The 21,673-nt window shown below is 42.1% G+C and overlaps 1 protein-coding gene across 1 annotated transcript in view; it reads left to right on the top strand.

Annotated features, from left to right (window-relative positions):
- Nucleotides 1-21,673, top strand: part of CIR1 (corepressor interacting with RBPJ, 1) — a 69,064-nt gene that overhangs the window by 9,445 nt on the left and 37,946 nt on the right. Inside the window, exons 2-7 of the mRNA XM_030209119.1 lie at nt 5,702-5,796; nt 6,641-6,714; nt 12,533-12,543; nt 12,633-12,691; nt 13,745-13,793; nt 14,815-14,932. Of these exons, the coding sequence (XP_030064979.1) occupies nt 5,702-5,796; nt 6,641-6,714; nt 12,533-12,543; nt 12,633-12,691; nt 13,745-13,793; nt 14,815-14,932 (406 nt within the window). The remainder of the gene's footprint in view (nt 1-5,701; nt 5,797-6,640; nt 6,715-12,532; nt 12,544-12,632; nt 12,692-13,744; nt 13,794-14,814; nt 14,933-21,673) is intronic.

Raw genomic sequence — 21,673 nt, forward strand, 5'->3', positions numbered from 1 at the left:
TGTGCCTGGAATCGTAATTAGAGGCTTGACAGGGTTTCTTTTCTTTCTTTGACAGCCTCTGGGGTGTTAAACTCGGGTGTCTCGAGTCCACCCCCCTTCCTCCCCATCTCCCTGGCTTAGCAGGGAAGGGCCGTCCCTTTCTCTGGAAAGGTGTACCGTCTTTGGGAGAGGCAGCCACTTTTAATAGGCAGCTGTTTTTAAAGAATTAAATCAAGTAAAAGAAAATTAAAAGAATTAATTCAAATGAAAGGAATTTAAAGGAAGTAGTTTTTGATTTCCCCAGGCTTATAACGAGCAGGTAGCTCTTCTGTCTTATTCTGTTTGAAGAGTCTTTATTTTCTTTTCTGGCGGAGCTATTTAAAAAAAAAAAAAAAATGAAAAGTCAGCGTCTGTGACTTTAATCGGTGGTTTTTTGTTATCTTCATTATTTTTCCTCTGCTATCCGGCGTTGTTAGCGGCGGTAGTTGTAAAAAAAAAAAAAAAAAAAAAAGAAGAGGCACGAACTGTTAAGCGCGTGCTCGCTCTTGGACAGGTCTGTATAGCTTGGGAGCTGTATTGACGGTTCCTGTCGGGCCAGAGGCTAAACCATGTTTTGTGCGACATCGGAGGTTATCTGTTTTTCAGCGGCACGGATTTCCTGCTTCTTCGTCGGTCTGGTCAGTGGTTTTCTCCCCCGAACTTTATTCTTCTCATTTTGGCGCGCTTGGCCGCCATTGTTTTGCTTGCAGCTGCAATTTCCATTGATGCGGCAGCGTTTTTCTGCTTTTACTGTGTTTGGCTGTTTGTGCAATGGAAAGGAGATATTGTTTCTCCGGTAGTTGGGGCAATTGGTAGTATATTTTCCCCGCAATTAATTTTTACATGTATTTTTCAAGCTATTAAAAAAAAAAAAAAAAAAAAACGAAATGTTACGATGCGAATGGCGCTCATTTTGTTTTTCCCTCTGTTTTTTCTCCGTCGGGGACTTTTTGGTTGCTAGCAATGTTGTGAATTAAAGTGCAGCTCAGTTGGCGATTTCTTTGTTCTTGGCAAGACTCCGATTTCAAAGTGCAGCTCAGTCGGGAATTCTCTGTTTTAGACAATGGGGCGAATTAAATTATATCTCAGCTCCAAAATAACCAATTTCCTATTCCTTTCCCTTGTGTGTGATGTTTGGAGGAAAGGTCTTTGCTATTGTCTAGCGCATTTTTTATGGAGGTCCAGTGTGTGTCACTCTGTGTCTTTCTCATTTCCTGGTGAATAGGACTACATTGTCTAATAGTCAATTGATTAGTACTTTACAAATCTGGCCATAATATCTTAGCTCCTTTCAAGCATTTCCCTTCATGGCTATGATGTTATACAGTGTTTTAAGAACTTAACAAACATTTTCTATGGCATAGGCTATCTGGTTCAGGTGCCATTGTTTGGTACTTTACAATGCTGGACATAAGATCTTAATTCCTTTCAGGAAATTTTCCTCCGTGGCTATGTTCTTATACAGTGTTTTAAGATCTTAACAAACGTTCTCTAGAGCGTAGGCTATATGGTTCAGATGCCATGTGCAATGAAATACATTGTCTGATACTCAATTGTTGCGTACTTTGCAATTCTGGACATACGGTCTTACTTCCTTTCAGCAATTTTCTTTCATGGCTATGCGTTCTCTTTGGCATAGCAGATGACAGTTGCATAGGCTACATGGTTCAGATGGTTCTCATATTCTAGGAGACTCAGTCCTGTCTACCGAGCACCCAGTTTTCTCAGATGCCTTAGAAGGCATGTTTTATTCACATCTTCTCTACTTTCCAACTGTCTTGGAGTTTCTCATGTGTTATCTTAGTTTTCTTCTAGGACTTACAAGATATATGTCCACTTAGGGAGTAAAGTTATCAGGTCAATTTGCATTTTCTCCCACTTAAGGATAGTGGGAGGTCCTCATGCCATCTACTTGTATTTTTGTTTCCTCTATCTATTCAGCCTGGGCACATGGTAAACATTCTGGTTTTGTCCAGTATGACCATCCATAACATCTGCTATCCCTTTCTCTTCCTTACAGATTTTAGGGTCTTGTTTCAGGCTTTCTTGACGTCAGGTACAGTCTTGTCTCCTGTGGCACAAATTCACCACCTTTTCCGTAATAGGTATTTTCCAGGTCTATTCCTTTTCATTTTCATTTTATTCTTCCTCTCTCCAGAGTTTTTTTCTCTTGGAAGGAGATTCACTCATTTTCTGTGCATTTTTTGCCATAAGGGCATAAGTGTTGCCATAATGGGAAAGGCCAAGAGTCCCCATCCTGTTTTCAGATGGGGTCAATCCAGATTGCAAATACCACATTCATTCTTGTGAGTGTGCATCTGTTCATCTCTGTACATCTCAGTGAGGAAGGAGACATGACATGATACGAGGTTTGGGGAGATCCGGTAAAATTAAAGGCCAGTGTGTCTCAGTCCACGCTCAACATATGGTGATCCTTTCATTTTCATTCTATATGTCCTCATTCCAGACCTTCCTTTCAATTGGAAGGGGATTCTTTCACTTCCTGTGCATTTTTGCTATTAGTATATGAGTATGGTCATACGGGGAAAGTCTAAGAGTCCATTAACCCCAGCATCCTGTTCTCAGTTGTGGTCAATCCAGGTTGCAAGTACCACATTCATTTCTTATGGATGTGGGTCGGTACATCTTAGTACAGCTCAGTATAGGAGGAGTAATGTCCGTGATACGAGGATGATAAGGTCCTCATTACCAGTTTTCTTGCCCTGCTCTTCGGTCTCGCGTCGGCTCCGCGCACTTTTTTCTTAAGTTATGGTCATAGTAGCAGCGGCGCTCATGAAACTACGTCTCGTCGTTTCATCCTTTCCATAGATGTCTGGTTCATTACAGACAGTCTTATTGGCAGAGTTGTCAGGTCAAGCAACAGGTGGTGCATTTCAGGCACACCCTAGGTTATGGGGTGCATGTAGCCAGGTCTCTCATTTGAGCTCTCTTTTGAGCTCTCGTGTGATCTCATTAGATTTCATAGCATGTTTCTATTTTTTCTCTCTTTGTTTAGTCAAGTTGGCGCAGACTGTTTTTGTCTTCTCTACAAGCGTCCCACTTTCTGTTTTCTCTGGATGTTCTTGGGCCTTCGGCCATTACCTTGCTCTATTTTGCAGAGTAAAATTTTACTTTCTAGCTCCCAAGAAGGAATTTTTTCTTCATTCGCTTTGGAGTCTCGGTAGTCTTTTTTGGGCAGCTTTTCACTCTGTCAATTTTGTGACCATTGAAGAAAAAAAAAAAAAAAAAAAGAGTTCTCAGTGGATAGTACCTTAAGGGGAGGTCCCAGTTCTACAACTATTTCTTTTCGCTCTGACCTTCCATGTGCCTCGCTTACTCTCTTGCTAAAAAGACTTGTCAGCGGCAGAGATAGATGCCCTCTCCTATCCAGATATTTATCTCTGATGGAATCCCTCCGCTCAGTTGGCCTCTGTATTCTCACTAGTGGTCTGGTGGTTGAGATTGAGCATTCTTCCTGCAGGTGTGCCGGGAGCATATACACAGTGACCAGTTTTTTGATGGCTGCATCTGTGAAAATATATATGTATATTTATAGTTCTACTACATAAGTACATATGTAATTCCACACTGGGAAAAGCTCAAAGGTCCTATTGAGCCCACCTTTCTGTCCACGGCCAATCCAGACCATGAGCACCTGGCTAGATTCCTAAACGTACAAACATTCTATACATGTTGTTCCTGGAACTGTGTAGTGTTTTATGGACTTCTATATGTTTCTAACAGATGAAAGGTACTAACAAGTGTCTACTGTTGATTTATTCCCGTTTTCACTAATTGGGGTCTACGACAAGAGTCTCAGGTGATTGGCTTGCAGAGGCAACAGCTACAGATGATTCTTTCTCTCTGTTGAATTGCGCTCTGAGATATGTTTTTTTTTTTCATGTTGGGTAACTGCAGCGGCTGTCAGTTTATTTGGACCTTCAGTCTAGTTTGCAGCAAGGATTTAGGTACCTTCTTCTTCTGCATACTATTTAACTGCATTCTTGTTTTTACCTATTTAGCTTCTAGTGATCAGGTACTTTCTCACTGACAGGCTTGACATACTTCCAATCTGTTGCTAGGTCAGCAATAGTCTACAATATCTGGAGTATTGTACTTCAGGATTTCGGTTTCCACTTTCTCAGCTGAGGTAGTTTCATTGCAATTTTTTGTTTCCAGGCGGCTCTGCTTCTACCTTTGTCATCCTTCTTTCAGTCGTTTTTTCTCGAGTCTCTCTGTCCTTTGCGCTGCACTGATGCGGTAGGGGACAATATATAGCGGCCACTTGGTAGGGGACAATGTTCAGCGTCGCTTGGACTTTTCAGCCTCAGCTTTTTTGCTTTGTAGTCATTCTATTTAGTTTATTGGCGGTTCTTGGATCGTCAAGCTTTGGCTTCGTATTAATCCTAGTTTGGGTGTCTTCAGGGACTCTACCACATTCTCAATGTCTGTCCCTCCCGTAAGATTACTGCTTTGGTACTTCCCAACAGTCCAATCCTGGTCCGGTCCGGAGGGATGCTAAGGAAGGAGAAATTAGATCTTACCTGCTAATTTGCTTTCCTTTAGTCCCTCCGGACCGGACCAGGCCCCTCCCGTGTTCTATCAACTCTTTAGATTCTTTTATTAAGTTTGGAAGTGTACTCGTTCCTTTACCACACGTGGAATGTTTAAAAAAAAAAAAAAAAAAAAAAGATTTTGCGTGGTCCATACCACTTCTCTGGTGGTTGCTGGTGAGCTCGGTTGCTGGAATATATATAAAACCTTAATGGGTCATACCACTTCTCTGGTGAGAGTTGCTGGTGAGTTCAGTTGCTGGAATATATATAAAGCCTTAAATATGTCATACCACTTCTCTGCCGAGAGTTGCTGGTGAGCTCAGTTGCTGGAATATATATATATAAAACCTTAATGGGTCATACCACTTCTCTGGTGAGAGTTGCTGGTGAGCTCAGTTGATGGAATATATATGAAACCTTAAGTGAGTCATACCACTTCTCTGGTGAGAGTTGCTGGTGAGCTCTAATATGAATGGGCCATGCCACTTCTCTGGTGAGAGTTGCTGGTGAGCTCTAATATGAATGGGCCATGCCACTTCTCTGGTGAGAGTTGCTGGTGAGCTCTAATATGAATGGGCCATGCCACTTCTCTGGTGAGAGTTGCTGGTGAGCTCTAATATGAATGGGCCATGCCACTTCTCTGGTGAGAGTTGCTGGTGAGCTCTAATACAAATGGGCCATACCACTTCTCTGGTGAGAGTTGCTGGTGAGCTCTAGTACTCGGTTTTGCCGAGGAATTTGTGGCTGCTAGGATTCCATACGGCACAGAAGTTCTTTCTTTCTTTCCTGCTTTGTTATTCAAATACTGAGGCTAAGGTCACATGGCCAGGGCTCCTATTGGCTCTCTAGAGTCAGAGTTTTTCTCAGTCTCCACCTGCTGGTAGGCGGGCACAACCCAACAGTCCAATCCTGGTCCGGTCCGGAGGGACTAAAGGAAAGCAAATTAGCAGGTAAGATCTAATTTCTCCTTTGTTAATTAGGGGTTGCTTATTATTGTTGATCAGTTAAAACCTAAAATCAGAATGTATTATAATAGAACTGAGGGCATTATGCAAGGGAGAGATGCAGTTGTCTTAAACTACATATAAAAATTACAGTACTGCTGATCAAACATGTTTATTCAATAGGTATGGATGGCAGAGCAGAAAATCTCGTACGAGAAGAAAAAACAGGAAGAACTTATGCAACAGTATGTTAAAGAACAGGATTCTTACGATAACAGGTGAGATGTTCTATTACATAATATCCAAATCTGTACCAGTAAAATGGCAGTTCATGAGTGGTTCTAGTAAATTTGGCTTCCTCCAGACTAAATGGTGCCAGTCGTTAATTGCCCTGCTTGTCAAGAATTGTTAGAGTTCATCTTAATTGTTCTGAAAATAAAAATAAAGGACAAATCACTAAAACCTTGCTTCTCAACCCATTCCTGGAGGCACATCTAATTACCCCAATGAGTATGTATGGGCGAGTTCTATATATGACGCCAAAAAAGCCCTATTCTATAAGCTGTGCTTAGGCATGGGTTTATAAAATAGCGCTTACGTCCAGGGATCACGCCTAACTTTAGGTGCAGCCATTTGCACCAGCTGAAACTTGGTGCAACTACTGTATGTGCCTAAATTGGAGTGTGTACCCCATATTCTTTAACATGGGTAAATACTAGTAACACCTCTGTTCCACCCATGCCCCTCCCATTTCCATGCTTTTTTGTGTAAGTTCTAATTAAATCTAATTAGTGCCAATAATGGCTTGTTAAAAAGCCAATTGATACTAATTAGCACATTCAATTTTTGGCAACTTTTATAGAATTAGGGGATAATGGGTCTTTGTTATGCTGAAATCTGTTACATGCATATTCAGTGTGGTAATCCTGAAAATGTAAGAGGTTAGGAGAAGCACTGCACTACTGACTCGTGACTTTGTCAGAAAAATCTAAGAAAAGTTATTTAGGTTTACATAAATCTTGTGAAGTGTTCTTAGATTTTATATTCCTTTTCTTCTTATTTAGGTTTACATAAATCTTGTGAAGTGTTCTTAGATTTTATATTCCTTTTCTTCTTATTTAGATTGCTTCTTGGGGATGAGCGTGTAAAGAATGGGCTTAATTTCATGTACGAGGCCCCACCAGGAGCACAGAAAGGTATTTGCGCGATCCCTTAATGAAGAGGAGTTGATTTTTATTTATTGGGTGTGGGAGAGGGGTTAAACAGACTAGTAGAACACAATTGATTTTAATAATAAATGAGCTTAACATTTTAATAATTAAAGAAACATTTCATTTAACAGTGTGACTTAATGCAGGTTTACTGCATAGACTTGCACCATGTAAAGAGTGGTACTGCTAGCTCTGTGGCAGTGTTTATAATAAGGCACTTGCTGTCATACCTTATTGCTTCAGCAGATTCTTTTGGCTTATAAGTTCATAATACTGGAAGCAAGATTGGAGTATGAATTTTATGCCTCAGTTACTGTAAAAGAAATTCACATTTATCTGTGTTTGAGCAGTTTCATACTTATTGTAACTCTTTTCAGAGTTTTAAATGAAAAGAAACCACATAATAAGATTTTATATTAACCTGAGTTAGTGTCCAGACACAGGTATTGTAGGGATTTGAATGCTGGCACATTGAGGACCTGCTCCTGTGCATTGAAGGTATTTCTTTTGTAATAGGGAGGATAGTGATGGCAGGGTACATGCACTAGGGCAGCTTTCTGGGTGGATTTCTACATTTTTAAAAACTGTATCTCTGTTTCTGCTCATTGCACCACTTCTACGTTTTTTCCAGTATTTGATTATCACGCTTCACTAGACAGCCTGAAGTATGTAACAATAAAATCAGTGAAGATAACGCCACCCAATCTCCCTGGCCAGTTCTAATTCTTTTATACAGGACAAAAAGCCCTTTGTCAGGTAGAGATGGTAATACTGTTTTTCAGTTGAGAGCTAAGTTTTTAAAACCATTTTCATTTTATGTTTTCTGTTCAAATTCATTCTGTTTCTAATAACAAGTAAAGAGAATGACACTACCATAATCTTAGTCCGCAAATACAACAGTACTACAGTAGCATATTACATATACCTTATTTGCGGTGAATTTGGTGACGGGCAGCCATGCTTATGACTTCATAAGCAAACCTGTTCCCCACCCCCACCCCAAGCAATGCACTCATATTTAACAGTTAGACTTCATCATGCGATGGAAGTGCATATGCTTAACACTGTTTTTTCATTAATCACTATTTTGATAGAAAGATATCTAAGCTTTGTTTCAAGTGTTAAGGATCTCCAAACTATATTCTTGTTTATGAAGCCTCATCAGATTTCAGTGTGCATTTTTAATTCTATCCCATACTGGTAACTATTCTACTATGTCAACCTGGAAAGATTTTTAAAGTAACATTAGTAGATGACGGCAGAAAAAGACCTGCATGGTCCATCCAGTCTGCCCAAGACAAACTCGTATGTGTATACCTTACCTTGAATTTGTACCTGTCCTTTTCAGGGCACACACCATATAAGTCTGCCCAGCAGTATTTCCCGCCTCCCAACCACCAGTCCCGCCTCCCATCACCGGCTCTGGTACAGACCGTATAAGTCTGCCCTCCCCTATCCTCGCCTCCCAACCACCACCCCCTCTTCCCCCCAACTGCTCCGCCACCCAATTTCAGCTAAGCTTCTGAGGATCTATTCCTTCTGCACAGGATTCCTCTATGCATATCCCACGCATGTTTGAACTCCGTTACCGTTTTCATCTCCACCACCTCCCGCGGGAGGGCATTCCAAGCGTCCACCACCCTCTCCGTGAAAAAATACTTCCTGATATCTTTCCTGAGTCTGCCCCCCTTCAATCTCATTTCATGTCCTCTCGTTCTACCGCCTTCCCATCTCCGGAAAAGATTCGTTTGCGGATTAATACCTTTCAAATATTTGAATGTCTGTATCATATCACCCCTGTTCCTCCTTTCCTCCAGAGTGTACATGTTCAGGTCAGCAAGCCTCTCTTCATACGTCTTGGAACGTAAATCCCATACCATCCTCGTAGCTTATATGTGCTAATGTGCCCACCTAGTGCTTTTTGTCCTCAGAACTAATTTGTTTGGTGCAAGTAGATACCCTGATAAATCTACTCCATTATTACTCCCATTATCTTTGTGGTAGCTGGGCTTGTAAAGTCATTTTCCTAAACCTTAACTGTTCTTAGATTAGATTGATTAGCAGTGTTAGGAAAAGCAAGGTAAGCCTTACACATTTTTCTTGCTTCCCCAGTATCCTCTAACTCCATGGTTTCCAAACCTGATCCTGGAGGCACCCCAAACCACTCAGGCTTTCAGGATATCCACAATGAATAGTCATGAGGGAGACTTGCATGCAAATCTCTCATGAGTATCCATTGTGGAACACCACTCGCCTCCACCTACCCTCCTCTCTTCCTTCCCGTTCACATTAATTGATTTGATTTGCTTACTTTATTTTTTGTCTATTAGATTGTAAGCTGTTTGAGCAGGGACTGTCTTTCTTCTATGTTTGTGCAGCGCTGCGTATGCCTTGTAGCACTATAGAAATGCTAAATAGTAGTAGTAGTAGTGGATATCCTGAAAACCTGACTGGCTCGGGTGCCTCCAGGACCAGGTTTGGGAACCACTACTCCCTAACTACAAAAGATCTATACTTCTCACCTTGATACAGTAACTCAGCTGGATTCATTGAAAATACCAACTGGTGACTTCCCTTGCACTAGTTTCCAGTGTCTCCAGTTTGACTGCCACTGTCGAAGTAATTACTGTGCCAGTTTTGACATAGCTTTAGATTATTGTGTAGCTTTAGAATATTATGCTGCCAACAAACTCTTATATGCATATAAGTATGACTGTATTGGATTTAAGCTCTGAAAAGATTTGGGGGACATACTAAGGAAGAGAGTTCAGTTGTCCTAGTAGTAGTTTCAGCTAGACTTCTCTTGGTCAACTCTTCATTATCTGTAACCTCATGGAACAATATGCTAGTTTGAAGCCATATTCATTGTGGTAGGATGCAAAAATCTGGGAAGCGACCCCTTGCTCTTTAGGAACTTTAGCTTTTTAAAAAGCAATTTCAGGGGTGTTAATTTTCATAAAAATCTGGTCTGGTCAGTAGCCTATCTAATGCATTGAATACAGGTGTAGGTTACGGTAAAACCATTGGATGCATACTAAGGATGTAATTTAATATGGGAACAATTATTTTAACAGCTTATAGCCTTCCCCCTAGAATAGGTAAAGTGAGGACTACTTACTAGTCGGCTCCATAGCCATTGATCATGGTAAGTGTCTTATCAAGATTCCTTATTTTATCATATTGGGACTTCTGTTGAAATGGATAAAGCTGGAGCATACCCTGAACAGTGAATATTCAAGGGAAAGGCTTCCACTTTTGACCAATCGATCTTGTAACCTGAAATCTGCTCAGAACTCCCTAATTGTGTCTAGCAGAGCAGAAATTTAAACTTCTACATGGTTCAGGACATTGTGAATAGCTTTCAGTGAACAAGTACTTTATGAAGCCCGGTCTGTCTGGTGGACTATATGTTTGGTGAAAAGGAGCTATATGGACCTAAGAGGCTAAATGTTCAGGTGGCTGGTTTGAATTATTGTGGGATGTTGTTTTTGGCAAGGGAAGGCGTGCTGAATATGAACTTAAAGGGAGTTTTGCATGCTGCACTATCCCGAAGGGCTGAGTACAATGGAAAAAAATAAGATAAATTGTCTTGGATAAGGTGTGATTTGCATACAGGCAGTTGTGCCAGTGGCTGGCATAGATCCTGGATTCTGTGGCTGTCAGGATTATTGCACTAGCTGGCACCATCCATTGATTTTTAGCAGCACTGTAAGGATAGTTTTCAGCAACACTATTTGTGGTTGAAAGAACACACAGTTGACACCAGTACGGCACATCAAAGATGAATTATTGGATAAACACAGACATGACCACGTTTCAGTAGTTGCATGCATCAGGGGTATAATCCCAGCTTTGCACCGAGACAGGCTTAACATTGTATGTGAATAAACAACCAAACCTTGGTCATAAAAGTGAATATGCAACCTATGACTATCTATCTGGATGCAAAGCTGGACTTATACCCCTGATGCAGGCAACTTCCGAAACATGGCCCCATCTATTCTGTGTTCATCCAATAAATCATTTTTGCTGGGCCATGCTGGTGTTAGTATGTGCTTTTTTTCCACCGATTGTTCATTCTGGACTGTCAGTACCAGGTTCTTATATTGATCACTGCATTAGGGAGTAGGGTAAAAAATAGGCACTTCCAAAAACCAATCTGGATTCTAATCAAAATAATTGCTTGAAAATTCCAAAATATATTTTTGGATGAAATGCCTGCAGTCTCAAAAAATCAACCAGCATAGTCGTGGAGTGAAAAAAGCAATTATTTTGATTAGAATCCAATCTCCACATCTTCAATTTCCAGACTCCTGAAGCAGGCACGTAGAATGTCAAAACAGCTTGCTGTGTTGAATTATTTTGATATACCTTCAATAAATTATCACTTCATTGGACAAATACGCTGCCCTAGTGGTTTTTGGAAGTGCCTATTTTTTACTCTATTCCTTGGTTTGCTATGCTACAATCGTAAGGATTGGTGTTCCTCCACCCAGTGTGGCTGTTCCACCGATCACTGCATTAGACCACTCCAGCACTGTCCAGAGTGTTGGGGCAGAATACTGGTGCTCTGTTTTGTTATCCATAGCGCTTTGATAACTGTTTGCTATCCATATAGTGGACTGAATATTTATGTTTGGATAATGGAAGGACACACTGCTCTGTCTGGCTAGCGGTGCTGAATATAACTGTATGATTTAAGGAGTGTGGCCAACTTTTTTTGTTTAATGCTGAATGCAGTGTTGGCTTGTCTCTTATCTGAGTTGATCAGGAGGCTCTTATGCTTTGAATGTGTATCCAGAACTGAGAGTTGTGGAGTTACTGGTGGCACTAGTTTGTTGGTTAAGTGGTCATCTTTGCTTGGACTCAAAAAGGATATAGTGGAATTAGAAAAGGTGCAGAGAAGGGCGACGAAAATGATAAAGGGGATGGGACATCTTCCCTATGAGGAAAGGTTAAAGCGGCTGGGACTCTTCAGCTTGGAGAAAAGACGGGTGAGAGGAGATAAGATAGAGGTCTATAATGAGTGGAGTGGAACAGGTAAACGTGACGTGAAGCGTCTGTTTGCGCTTTCCAAACAGGGGCATGCAATGAAACTACAAAGTAGTAATTTTAGAATGAATCGGAGAAAACGTTTCTTCACTCAACGTGTAATTCACTCTGGAATTCGTTGCCAGAAAATGTGGTAAAGGCGATTAGTTTAGCAGAGTTTTAAAACGTTTTGGACAGCTTCCTAAAGGAAAAGTCCATAGACCATTATTAAAATGGACTTGGGAAAATATTTCTGGGATAAAGCAGCATAAAATGTTTTGTACTTTTTTGGGGATCTTGCCAGGTATTTGTGACCTGGATTGGCCACTGTTGGAAACAGGATGCTGGGCTTGATGGACCTTTGGTCTGTCCCAGTATGGCAATACTTATGTACAGGGAGCTGCCAATTTTGCAAGCAGTGAAAGGCCTCATGGTTGTATCTGTACTAATATGAATAGAAATAGGCAGTTTAGTTTTCATGTTATAGAAAGTAGATGATAAAACCTAATTCATATAAAAGGGGACAGTGTAAAGCTTTACTCTCCTTTACAAAAGAAGAGTAATAAGCTTTTTATTTTCTCCCCTTTTATATGAGTTTTTAGTTTTTGTGTTAAACTATAAACCTGGTTGCATATTATGAGTTTCCACTTTGCTGTCCTCCTCCTACTCTGTGTATAATGAGGCTGATGCTTAGTATATTGAGGTGTGTGTTTACTGCTATGCCATTAATTACCTTCTCTTATTTTACATGATTATTTCTTCATCCATCAAGAAAACAAAGAGGTAAATTTCAAACTCTTAATAAAAACTAGTTCTTTGTTTTTTAAACTGTGCAACTGATAACAATTTCCTGTGTGTCTGTTTCCTTGCAGCAAGAAGGGGAGAGCACAGAATACAAATTTGAGTGGCAGAAGGTTGCCCCAAGAGAAAAGTAAGGTTTTGGCTCCCATGTTTTCTTTTTATTGATCTGTAGCATCTTCTCAAGCACCTCTTACCTCTGTTCATGCATCACTAGAGATCTAGCAGGTTTAGGGACCCTTTTATAAAGCACCACTAAAAAGTGGCCTTAGTGTACCCTTACATGAGTCTTTCCTATGTGCTAAGGCCATTTTTAGCACAGCATTAACATGGCCAATTTTTAAAATTTTGCCATTTGTGCATGGCCATTTAAAAAAAAAAAAAAAAAAAAAAGATTTAGTGCATTAGCCCTTACCGCCACCTTTTTTGTGGGCAGTAAGGGCTCACATGTTAATCAGTATGCAGCAGTGTAGCTGCGCTAATTGATTCACCACAGACATGCCTGATCTCTGCCCCCCCCCCCCCCCCGACATCCCCTCTATAGTAAAAATGTAAACTTTTACTGTGTGATGTGTGCACTCTAACCTGGAACTTAAAAGGCCCTACGGTGAGCCTTTCAAGCTGCAGTAAGCACACACTAGTGCTTACCGCAGCTTAGTAAAAGGACCCCTTAATGAGTGTCTCAGTTACAGTGTAGCCACCTCCTCAGTTTAAACCCTTACTCCCCTCGAAGGTCAACCAGGAAGCCAACTTTTTATGACATGGCAAAGGAATCGAACAAGACTTGGATCTTCCAGTGCATGCATGGTAACGCATGCTACGTCTACTCAGGACAGAGTATTTTGTCTAAATGCACACATCCTTTACATGGTACTAGGACTAATCATGGAATGTTAGTATTGGTTATAGATCACGTGTGAATTGTTTCTATGGAGCAGTGATCATTGGAGTTTTGCTGTGATACTTTGCCCTCTTATTCTAAATCCTCCCCTTGGCTTTTCAGTATTACAGGAAAGTTAAATGTTAAGCTCTGGCTCCTTCCCATGCTCTAACAATCTAATTGTATGGAATAATATAGGAATGTTACAGAGTTGAGACATCTGCTGCAGTGGCTACTTGGAATGATAAAAAGGATGAGAATTGGCTAGATTTAAGATAACTTGTAACTTTCTTTTGTGCTTTACAGATATGCCAAGGATGATATGAATGTCCGTGATCAGCCTTTTGGCATTCAGGCAAGTTCTTAATATTTTGGAGAGTTCAGTTGAATAACAGTACAGATAATGTTTATATAGTTTAACATTAAGTGACATTTCATTTGCCAGCTCACTGAAAGGCAGTGCTTTGATCCTTTTTTTTTTCATAATTGCTAATTTAAACAAGAAAAGTCTTTCAGACAAAATTAATGAATTAGGTGTAGAATTGACTGATCAGAGATCATATTTAGCAAAGAAGGCTGCAAAGTGTGTCAAAGAACTTTTTTTCTATTTAGTTACTAAAGTCAATCTTTGAGGCCCTTTTACTAAGCTATGCTAAGAAATGGGCTTAAGTGTGTCCTTATGTGGGACTTTCCTATATGCTAATCCCATTTTTAGTGCAGCCATCAAGATGGGCTTTTTTTTCAATATGTTGAATATATAGCTGTATACTAATGATAGCATTAGCGCACAGCCATTTAAAAAAATTACCATGGGAGCACTTACCTCCCTGTTTTTAAAAGGTGCTAAGGGCTCCCATGTTATGTGCACAGTAACCGGTAGCACAGTGGTAATGACAATGTGCTGATCAGTGCATCCATAATGGCACGTATAAAGATAGAGTGTAGTTGGAATTTGCACACAGACTAGAAAAAACGTGCACTTGGATGCAGACATTTTACACCTGTGTGAGAGTAGATGTAAATCTCCAACTGCAAGGTAGTCATGATTTTTGCTGCTTCTACTAGCTGCATTAATAAAGATGCAAAGGTACCTATGTCTTCTCTTCTTAAAATAACACCTAAGACACCTACTTCCCTCCTAAACCAGCTGCCTTGTTATAAAATTATCCTCAGTCTGCATGGTAATGAATTACTGTGCCTTGACAGAAAGGAGCAACAAGGTAAGGATCCAGCTGTTAAAATAATGGTTCATGTTAGTATGATCTCAAGTTACTATGGAATGCCACAGATCAGATTGAACCGTTCCTTATTCATTCAGTTTTCATTGAGATAGCAAGTTCATTATGATCCCTGACTGTGCAAGTCTTTCTCCTCAGGTGCGGAATGTTCGGTGTATTAAGTGTCATAAATGGGGCCATGTAAACACTGACCGGGAATGCCCATTGTTTGGCCTTTCTGGAATTAATGCAAGTTCTGTTTCCAGTGATGGATCAGGTGAGCACTCAACTTGGTGTTAATTGTTGCCATTGCTAATTTGAAAGCTCAACTGTGTGTGTTGGTATCTGTTAGGTGTCAAATATAATACAAAAGCAGATGATCGGCTACAATTTATAGGCTGTGCTTCTGCAGTGTTTTAAAAAAATTTTTGAACATTATTTTTATTATATGTAACCATGACTTCCATTATGTAGTTTCCCACTATTCCAGAACCTGTGGGATAGTTGTGTCCATCAACCAGCAGTTGGAGATAGAGAACTGAAAACTGAGCTCAGACATACCTCTCTTGGCATTCAGTCCAGCGCCTCGATATTTTCTATCTCCCAGCAGGTGAGTGGACACACGTCAGCCTCTGGTTCTGAGTGCTTTACTCCAGGACTAGTTCAGCTTTACAGACAGCTTGAGTCTGCAGAATCATATCTGAAGGTCTTCCGATCCCTGTCTTTGGTGCCCTGTGAATGTTTCTTCCCCTCTCCACGGTTTCCTGTATAGCACTCCTTTTCCAGCATAACAACCTTTTTTTTTTTTTTTTAAAGTTTGCTGGACAACATGGGACAGACTCAGTCCTGAATTATTCTGGTGGATGATGAGGAAAACAGATGTTCCCATAATGGCAAGAAGGCAAAACTTATGTAGGCTGTGAGCTTGGTGGGAGGGGAGCAGTCAGCCGTGATAAGCCCGACTAAACGCTTGGAGGGCTGCTTGGTGCAGGGGAGGGATCCTGACTCACCGCTTAAGACTCATGCTGTGGTCGTGACAGTGGGAGTGAATGGTGACTCCAGCGGAGGTAGTTGAGTGATGGGGCATGCCAGCTGGCGTCAATGTGCGAAAGTCAGGAATCCCACGGGACGCAGAGGAAACAGTTGGTGGCAGCAGCCGGATATGCTGGGGTCTTTGGGCTCTCCGGCAGGGCAGTTGCTCAGTTTGTTGTAGGAGAGCGCAGGAACGCGTGCGCAGGGCCAACTGACACTGAAGGGCAGCCTCTGTCTGATCATGCAAGGTGCACAATTGCTATTTTATAGCCTCAGGGCCTGACAGCATTCAGCTGCATCAGGATCTTTTTCTCCAGAGCTTATATTACTCTTATATACCAGGCCTATTTACTGAAGCTGGGACAGTCAGTTGCTACAAGGTGCTTCCGTTTCTCATCTGGCTGCCCCTCCGACTTCTAGGAGATCTCATTTAGACCTCCAGGAGTGAGCTGTCTCTGGTTCTCCATCCTTCTCCTTACTAATCTGATGTGGCCTCAGTTTTATTCAGAAGATCCATTGTTGAAGGATCTGTTAGAGAAGGGAGATGATCCAAATGTACTGTGGTTTCATAAAGAGGAGCTCAGTACTCTCTATTTCTGAGGCACTAGCAATGCTTTCCATTCAGGAGCCTTCTGCTTTGGCGTCAGGAGTTCCATCTTCGTCAGTAATGAGGGGGCTTAGAGATTCAAAAGCTTTCCCGAAGCATCCAGACATTCAGGACATGAGTACAGCAAAATGGGTCTTGCTGAGCACAGGGCAGAGAGTTGGGAAGAGCCATGACTCGCCTCTGTTCCGGAGGAGCATGATAAATTGCAGCTTCCAGTGTGGACTCCCTTGTTACAGTGTTGACTAAGAAGACCACTTTGGCGGTGGAAGGGAGCATTGCCCTAAAAGACCTACAGGATAGGAAGATAGAACGCTTACTGAAACAAGCTTCTGAAGCAGCCTGTTTGTGCCTTCAAGGAACAATGTGCAGCTTGTTTGTAGCAAGAGCGTGTCTGAAGTGGCATCAGCAGTTGACCACACAACAGGCGCCATAACACCTAGCTGGAAGCAGGGTCCACCTACTTGGTGGATGCTATTTATGGCCTCCCTTATCCAGTTTTTCTCCATTCTTCTATATGTATGCTGATATTTTCCTTGTTTTTCCACAGACTTCTCTTTCTCCAGTACAGAAGTGTCTTGATTCTATTGACTTCTGACTTTCATATCAAAATTTGATCTTGAATCCTTCTAAATCCACAGCTCTCTGAGTTTCTGGTCATTGTCCATCCCGCCACGTTGGCCCCACAATTGTGTGGAGTCCCTGTCTCACTAGTAGATTCGATGAAATACATTGGTGTGTTTCTTGACCACCACCACTACCACCACTCTTTCTCTACTCGTATTTTATCTACGGCAAAATCTTGCTTCTCTATTCAGGTTATCCATTTTGCATAATTATTCGGATAATTCTTCTTGTGCCACGCTTATCTATGCACTCATCACTTCCTGCCTAGACTTCTGGTCTCCCACATTCTTTCATAAAACAGTTGCAAACAGTTCAGAACACTGTCATTCGTCTTCTAGCACGTGCTTACCATTATAATTGTGTAACACCTCTCTTTGCTCAGCCCCACTGGTTGCCAATCATTTTTCCGTGTACAACACAAGATCCTAACTATGGCCTACAGAGTTTTTTTTTGTTTTGTTTTGTTTTTTTTGTATTCAGTGCATCTCTCCTCAGTCATTACCCCGTATACTCCTTCATGCTCACTCTGGTATGCTTTCTGTAATCAACTTTTGTCTCCCCCCCCCCCCCCTACTTCTCCTATCTAGAGTCCAGTAAACACTGCCTTTTTCTGCAAAGCTCCCTCCCTCTGGAATGCACTACCTTTGGAAGTTCGGTCTGAAAACTCCTACCTTAAGTTCAAATCTCTCGTTAAGACCTTCCTGTTCTCTATTGCTTTCCCTGCCCATTCTTAAGCCATTGGGTTCCTGTTGGAGTACAGCCCCTTAACCCCCCCCCCCCCTTCTCTTCTTCTTCCCCTTCTTCTGTCTTCTGTCCTATCACTTTTTTTGTAGTTCATTTCTTTTCTGATTTGATTTTTGAGTGTACACCACTTTCGCTTTTAAGAAAGGCAGTATATCAAGCCTTATTAAACATTAAATATGACGTGTCATGGCACTTTGGCAACTCTGATGCTGCATCTGCTGCCTAATGCCACATCCAGTCACATCTAATTAAACTGCCCTTTTGGGGCAGGTGGCTGTTTGTAGAAGATTTCAGTAACTTGTTGAAAGAAACAGGGAAAACTAAGCCCCAATGGTTACCAGAGGATCAACTGAAAGCCTCTGGTTGCCCATCCTCAGGGGGAGCTCTTGATCTCAGTTTTCAAGAGAGCAGATGATATCGGCCTGGTCATCAGCATTATGGTGAGAAGTCCGACTTTGTCACACCAGTCTTCCTTTTGTGCAGACAGGAAGTCCTCCTGTCAGTCAATAGAGTGCCCAGTGCCTTTAGAGCTTCACAACGATGTGAGGCCGGCCCACACTTCTTCCTCCGGTGGGAGGATGTCTTCAGGAGTTCCATGAGGAGTGGGCCAAAATCACGTCGGGGTTCTGGATGTTCTCACAGAAGGTTACAAATTGGAGTTCTCCCATTTGATCACTCCTCTGTTGCAGTCTCTGTGTCAAAAAGGAACCAAGGCGGTTGAGGTTCAGGCCATCGTAGATTCCTTGCTGCCGAGCCATTGTTCCAGTTCCCCAGGCCAGACAGAGACAAGGTAGATACTCTTGTCTACTGTCCCAAAGAAGAAAAGCACCTTTAAACCAGTCTTAGATTTCAAAGCTCTAAACCGCTGTCTCCAAACGTCCCTCTTTCTCATGCAGTCATAGCCTCAGTTAAAGTAGGAGAATTTCTCACCACCCTCGATCTCAAGGAGGCATACTTACATATACCTATATGGCTGCCGCATTAGGCTTCTACGTTTTGTGATGCTGGGCCATCACTTCCAGTTCAGGGCTTTGATCTTCAATCTCACCACGGCTCCAAGAATGTTTACCAAGGTTACAGTGGTGGTGCCATCCTTCCTTCAGCGCCAGGGAATCGGTGAATCAGTTCACCTACATCTCAACGAATGGCTTGTTCATGTGTCATCCTGTTTGGACAGTGTGGCAGTGACAGACAAAGTTGTCTGTCTTCTGCAGTTGTTGGGTGATCAATTTAGAGAAGAGACTAACTCCATAGCAGACGCTGGAGTATTTGGGTGTTCTATTCGACACAGCACAGGAGAGGATTTTCAGAGTGCAGGAGGTCGAAGCTGGTTAACAGATTCATCTTCTCAGTCAAGCAGGCCCAGAGTTCTGGGGTCAGTGATGGCTGCTATGGAAATAGTGCCATTGGTAAGGGCTCATATGCGGCTGTTACAGGAATCTTTTCTCAGCTGCTGGTTTCCAGTGTCACAGAAGTACGACCTTCATTTTCTTAGATGCTGGTTGCCAGATGGAACATATAGTGGAGATTGTCGCCCCGGAATTTGACAGTCAAATCTTCAATGGGAGGTGATAGATGCCAGCAAGTCGGGGTTAGGGAACTTATTACAAGTTCCATCTGGCACAGGGCAACTTGTGTGATTTTTGCTTCTTTTCTGGCGGGGGCCCCGGTTCAAGTTTTCTCCAACAGTGTGATGGTTGCTTATATCAGTAAGCAAGGTGGGACCCACAGTTGTCAAGTGGCAGTGGAGGTAGTCCTTCTCGTGAGCTGGGCGGATAGTGAAAGGACTCGGTTGAGACGAAAAGGTTATTCTGATTCGGTTATTGCTATCTTGCTTCAGGCTTGGAAATGCTCTATATCCATGGCATATGCGAAGGTGTGGAGGATGTTGAAGGGCTGGTGTTCTTTCTCTGCACACATTCTAGCGTTTCTCCAGGCAGGCCTTCAGAAAGGATTGGTGTTGGGTGTTTCAGGGGCCGACCACAGTAGATATCTCTTGTGGCTTACCCAGATGTTATTTAAATTGTTGTGGGGAGTGGGCCACTTGTGGCCTCCCTTTTGTATGCCGTGTCCAGAGTGGAACCTTATTTAGTCCTTCAGGCTCTTCAGAAGCTTCTGTTTGAGCCATTGTGGAAGGCCTCCTTGAAAGATCTTGCGCTAAAGACAGTGTTCTTGGTGGCTGTTGCGTCAGCACTTAGGGTTTCAGAACTTCAGGCTGTCTTGTCGGGATCCCTTTCTTCACTTTTCGGAGGGAAGGGTCTCCCTGCATAAGGTTCCTTCTTTTCTTCCAAAAGCAGCATTAGCATTTCATATCGACCAGTCTGTGGAGCTTCCTTTTGCAGAGAGGACAAAGAGGCTCAGTATTCTTCCTTGAAGCTTCTCGATGTGTTTAGAGTCCAAATTAGATATCTGGAAGTCACATATGAGTTTTGCAATTTGGACAGACTGTGCTTTTTGGTAAATAGACTTGGCCTCATGGCTTCCCAGCCCACAATTGCTGGATAGCTGAAGGAGACTTATCGCACCAGCTTATATGCTTGTAGGAAAGCAGGCTTCTCGGGTCTTCAGGCTCATTCTACGAGGCTTACAGCAACATTCTGGGCAGAGACTACCTTACTGTCTCCTGCGGATGTTTGCAAGGCAGCAACATGGTTGATGTTGCATACTTTTTGCCAAGCACTACAGGGTGGATGTTGTGGTGCACTCAGAAGCCAATTTTGGAGCTTCGGTCCTCAGGGCAGCAGCACCAGGATCCCACCCACTCTAGGGATTGCTTTTAAACATCACACATGTTATGGAATAGTGAGAAGCTATGTAATGGGAGGGAGAAATTAAGTCTTACCTGATAATTTTCTTTCCATTAATCCTTCCCACTATTCCAGAGTTTTGCCCAAGGTTTCTGAGATGTTTAGCTGGTGCAAAGTAATGGTCAGATAAAGACTGTCACTTTGCATGGTGCTTCTGCATATCTCTTGTTCTCTAAGTTGTCCAGAGAGGAAGGGTCCACACATTTGCTCATCTGGTTAGTGTTAGTTTAGCCTTTTTTTTTTTTTTTTTTAAGGTTGTTGTGTTGTGTTCTGAGTTTCTCCTTACTGCTTGCCTACATAAATACCAAGGAGCTGGACTGAATGCAATGAGATGTCTCGGCTCAGTTTTCAGTTCTCTGTTCTCTATCTCCACCTACTACTACTACTTATCATTTCTATAGAGCTACTAGGTGTATGCCGTGCTGGTTGATGGACACGACTATCCCACAGGTTCTGGAATAGTGGGAAGGACTAGTGAGAATAAAATTATCAGGTAAGACCTACAAAAATGTAAGTGTGGTATTAGTTGCGGTGTAAAGCGAGCTTTCTTTGTTTAGCCTCATGGTGTAAGCAGTTTCTAAGATCAAGTTTAGATCTCAAAGCTCCTTTCCTCTCTCCCCCACCCCCCCCCCCCCCCCCCCAATCTGATGTGGCTGTTCTGGCCTGGAGTTGCCTTTAGACCAAGAGAGGAAGATACTGCTATTATGGTGGTGGTCCCTGGTGACTACCTAGTAGTGGTAGTGATTCTTCCTTTTGAGGCAGACCCTCATTTCTAGGGTAGGCAAGAGGCTCCAGCTGTCCTGTCATGACCATCTTGGAAGGAATGAAGTAGGCAGACATTTGTGGTAGTTTCTAGGTGGACACGTTTAGAAAGCCCTGCCTCCCGCCATCCTGACTGCACTGTTGGTGTGATGTTGCATGCCTTGAAGGTTAGTGTTTAGCAGCTTCTGGTGCTGTTTATCACATGTAGATAAGGCAGTACTACATTTATTCAGCTTCAGCTGTGGCACATTTTATTTTCTTAGGAAATTTTGAAATTTTTGAGTTTTGTGGGTTGTGATGCATTCAAGGAGTTCTTCAAGAGGGCTAATCTTTCTGAGTAAAAGATTTCTATGTGGTTGAAGTTCATTCAATATCCTTTTTGGATAACTATTAGCTTTCTAGTATGTAGTGGTTAGAATTAGAGAGAATATATTTTTGAAGC

The sequence above is a fragment of the Microcaecilia unicolor genome, chromosome 7 (assembly GCF_901765095.1).
Source record: "Microcaecilia unicolor chromosome 7, aMicUni1.1, whole genome shotgun sequence".
NCBI lineage: Eukaryota > Metazoa > Chordata > Amphibia > Gymnophiona > Siphonopidae > Microcaecilia > Microcaecilia unicolor.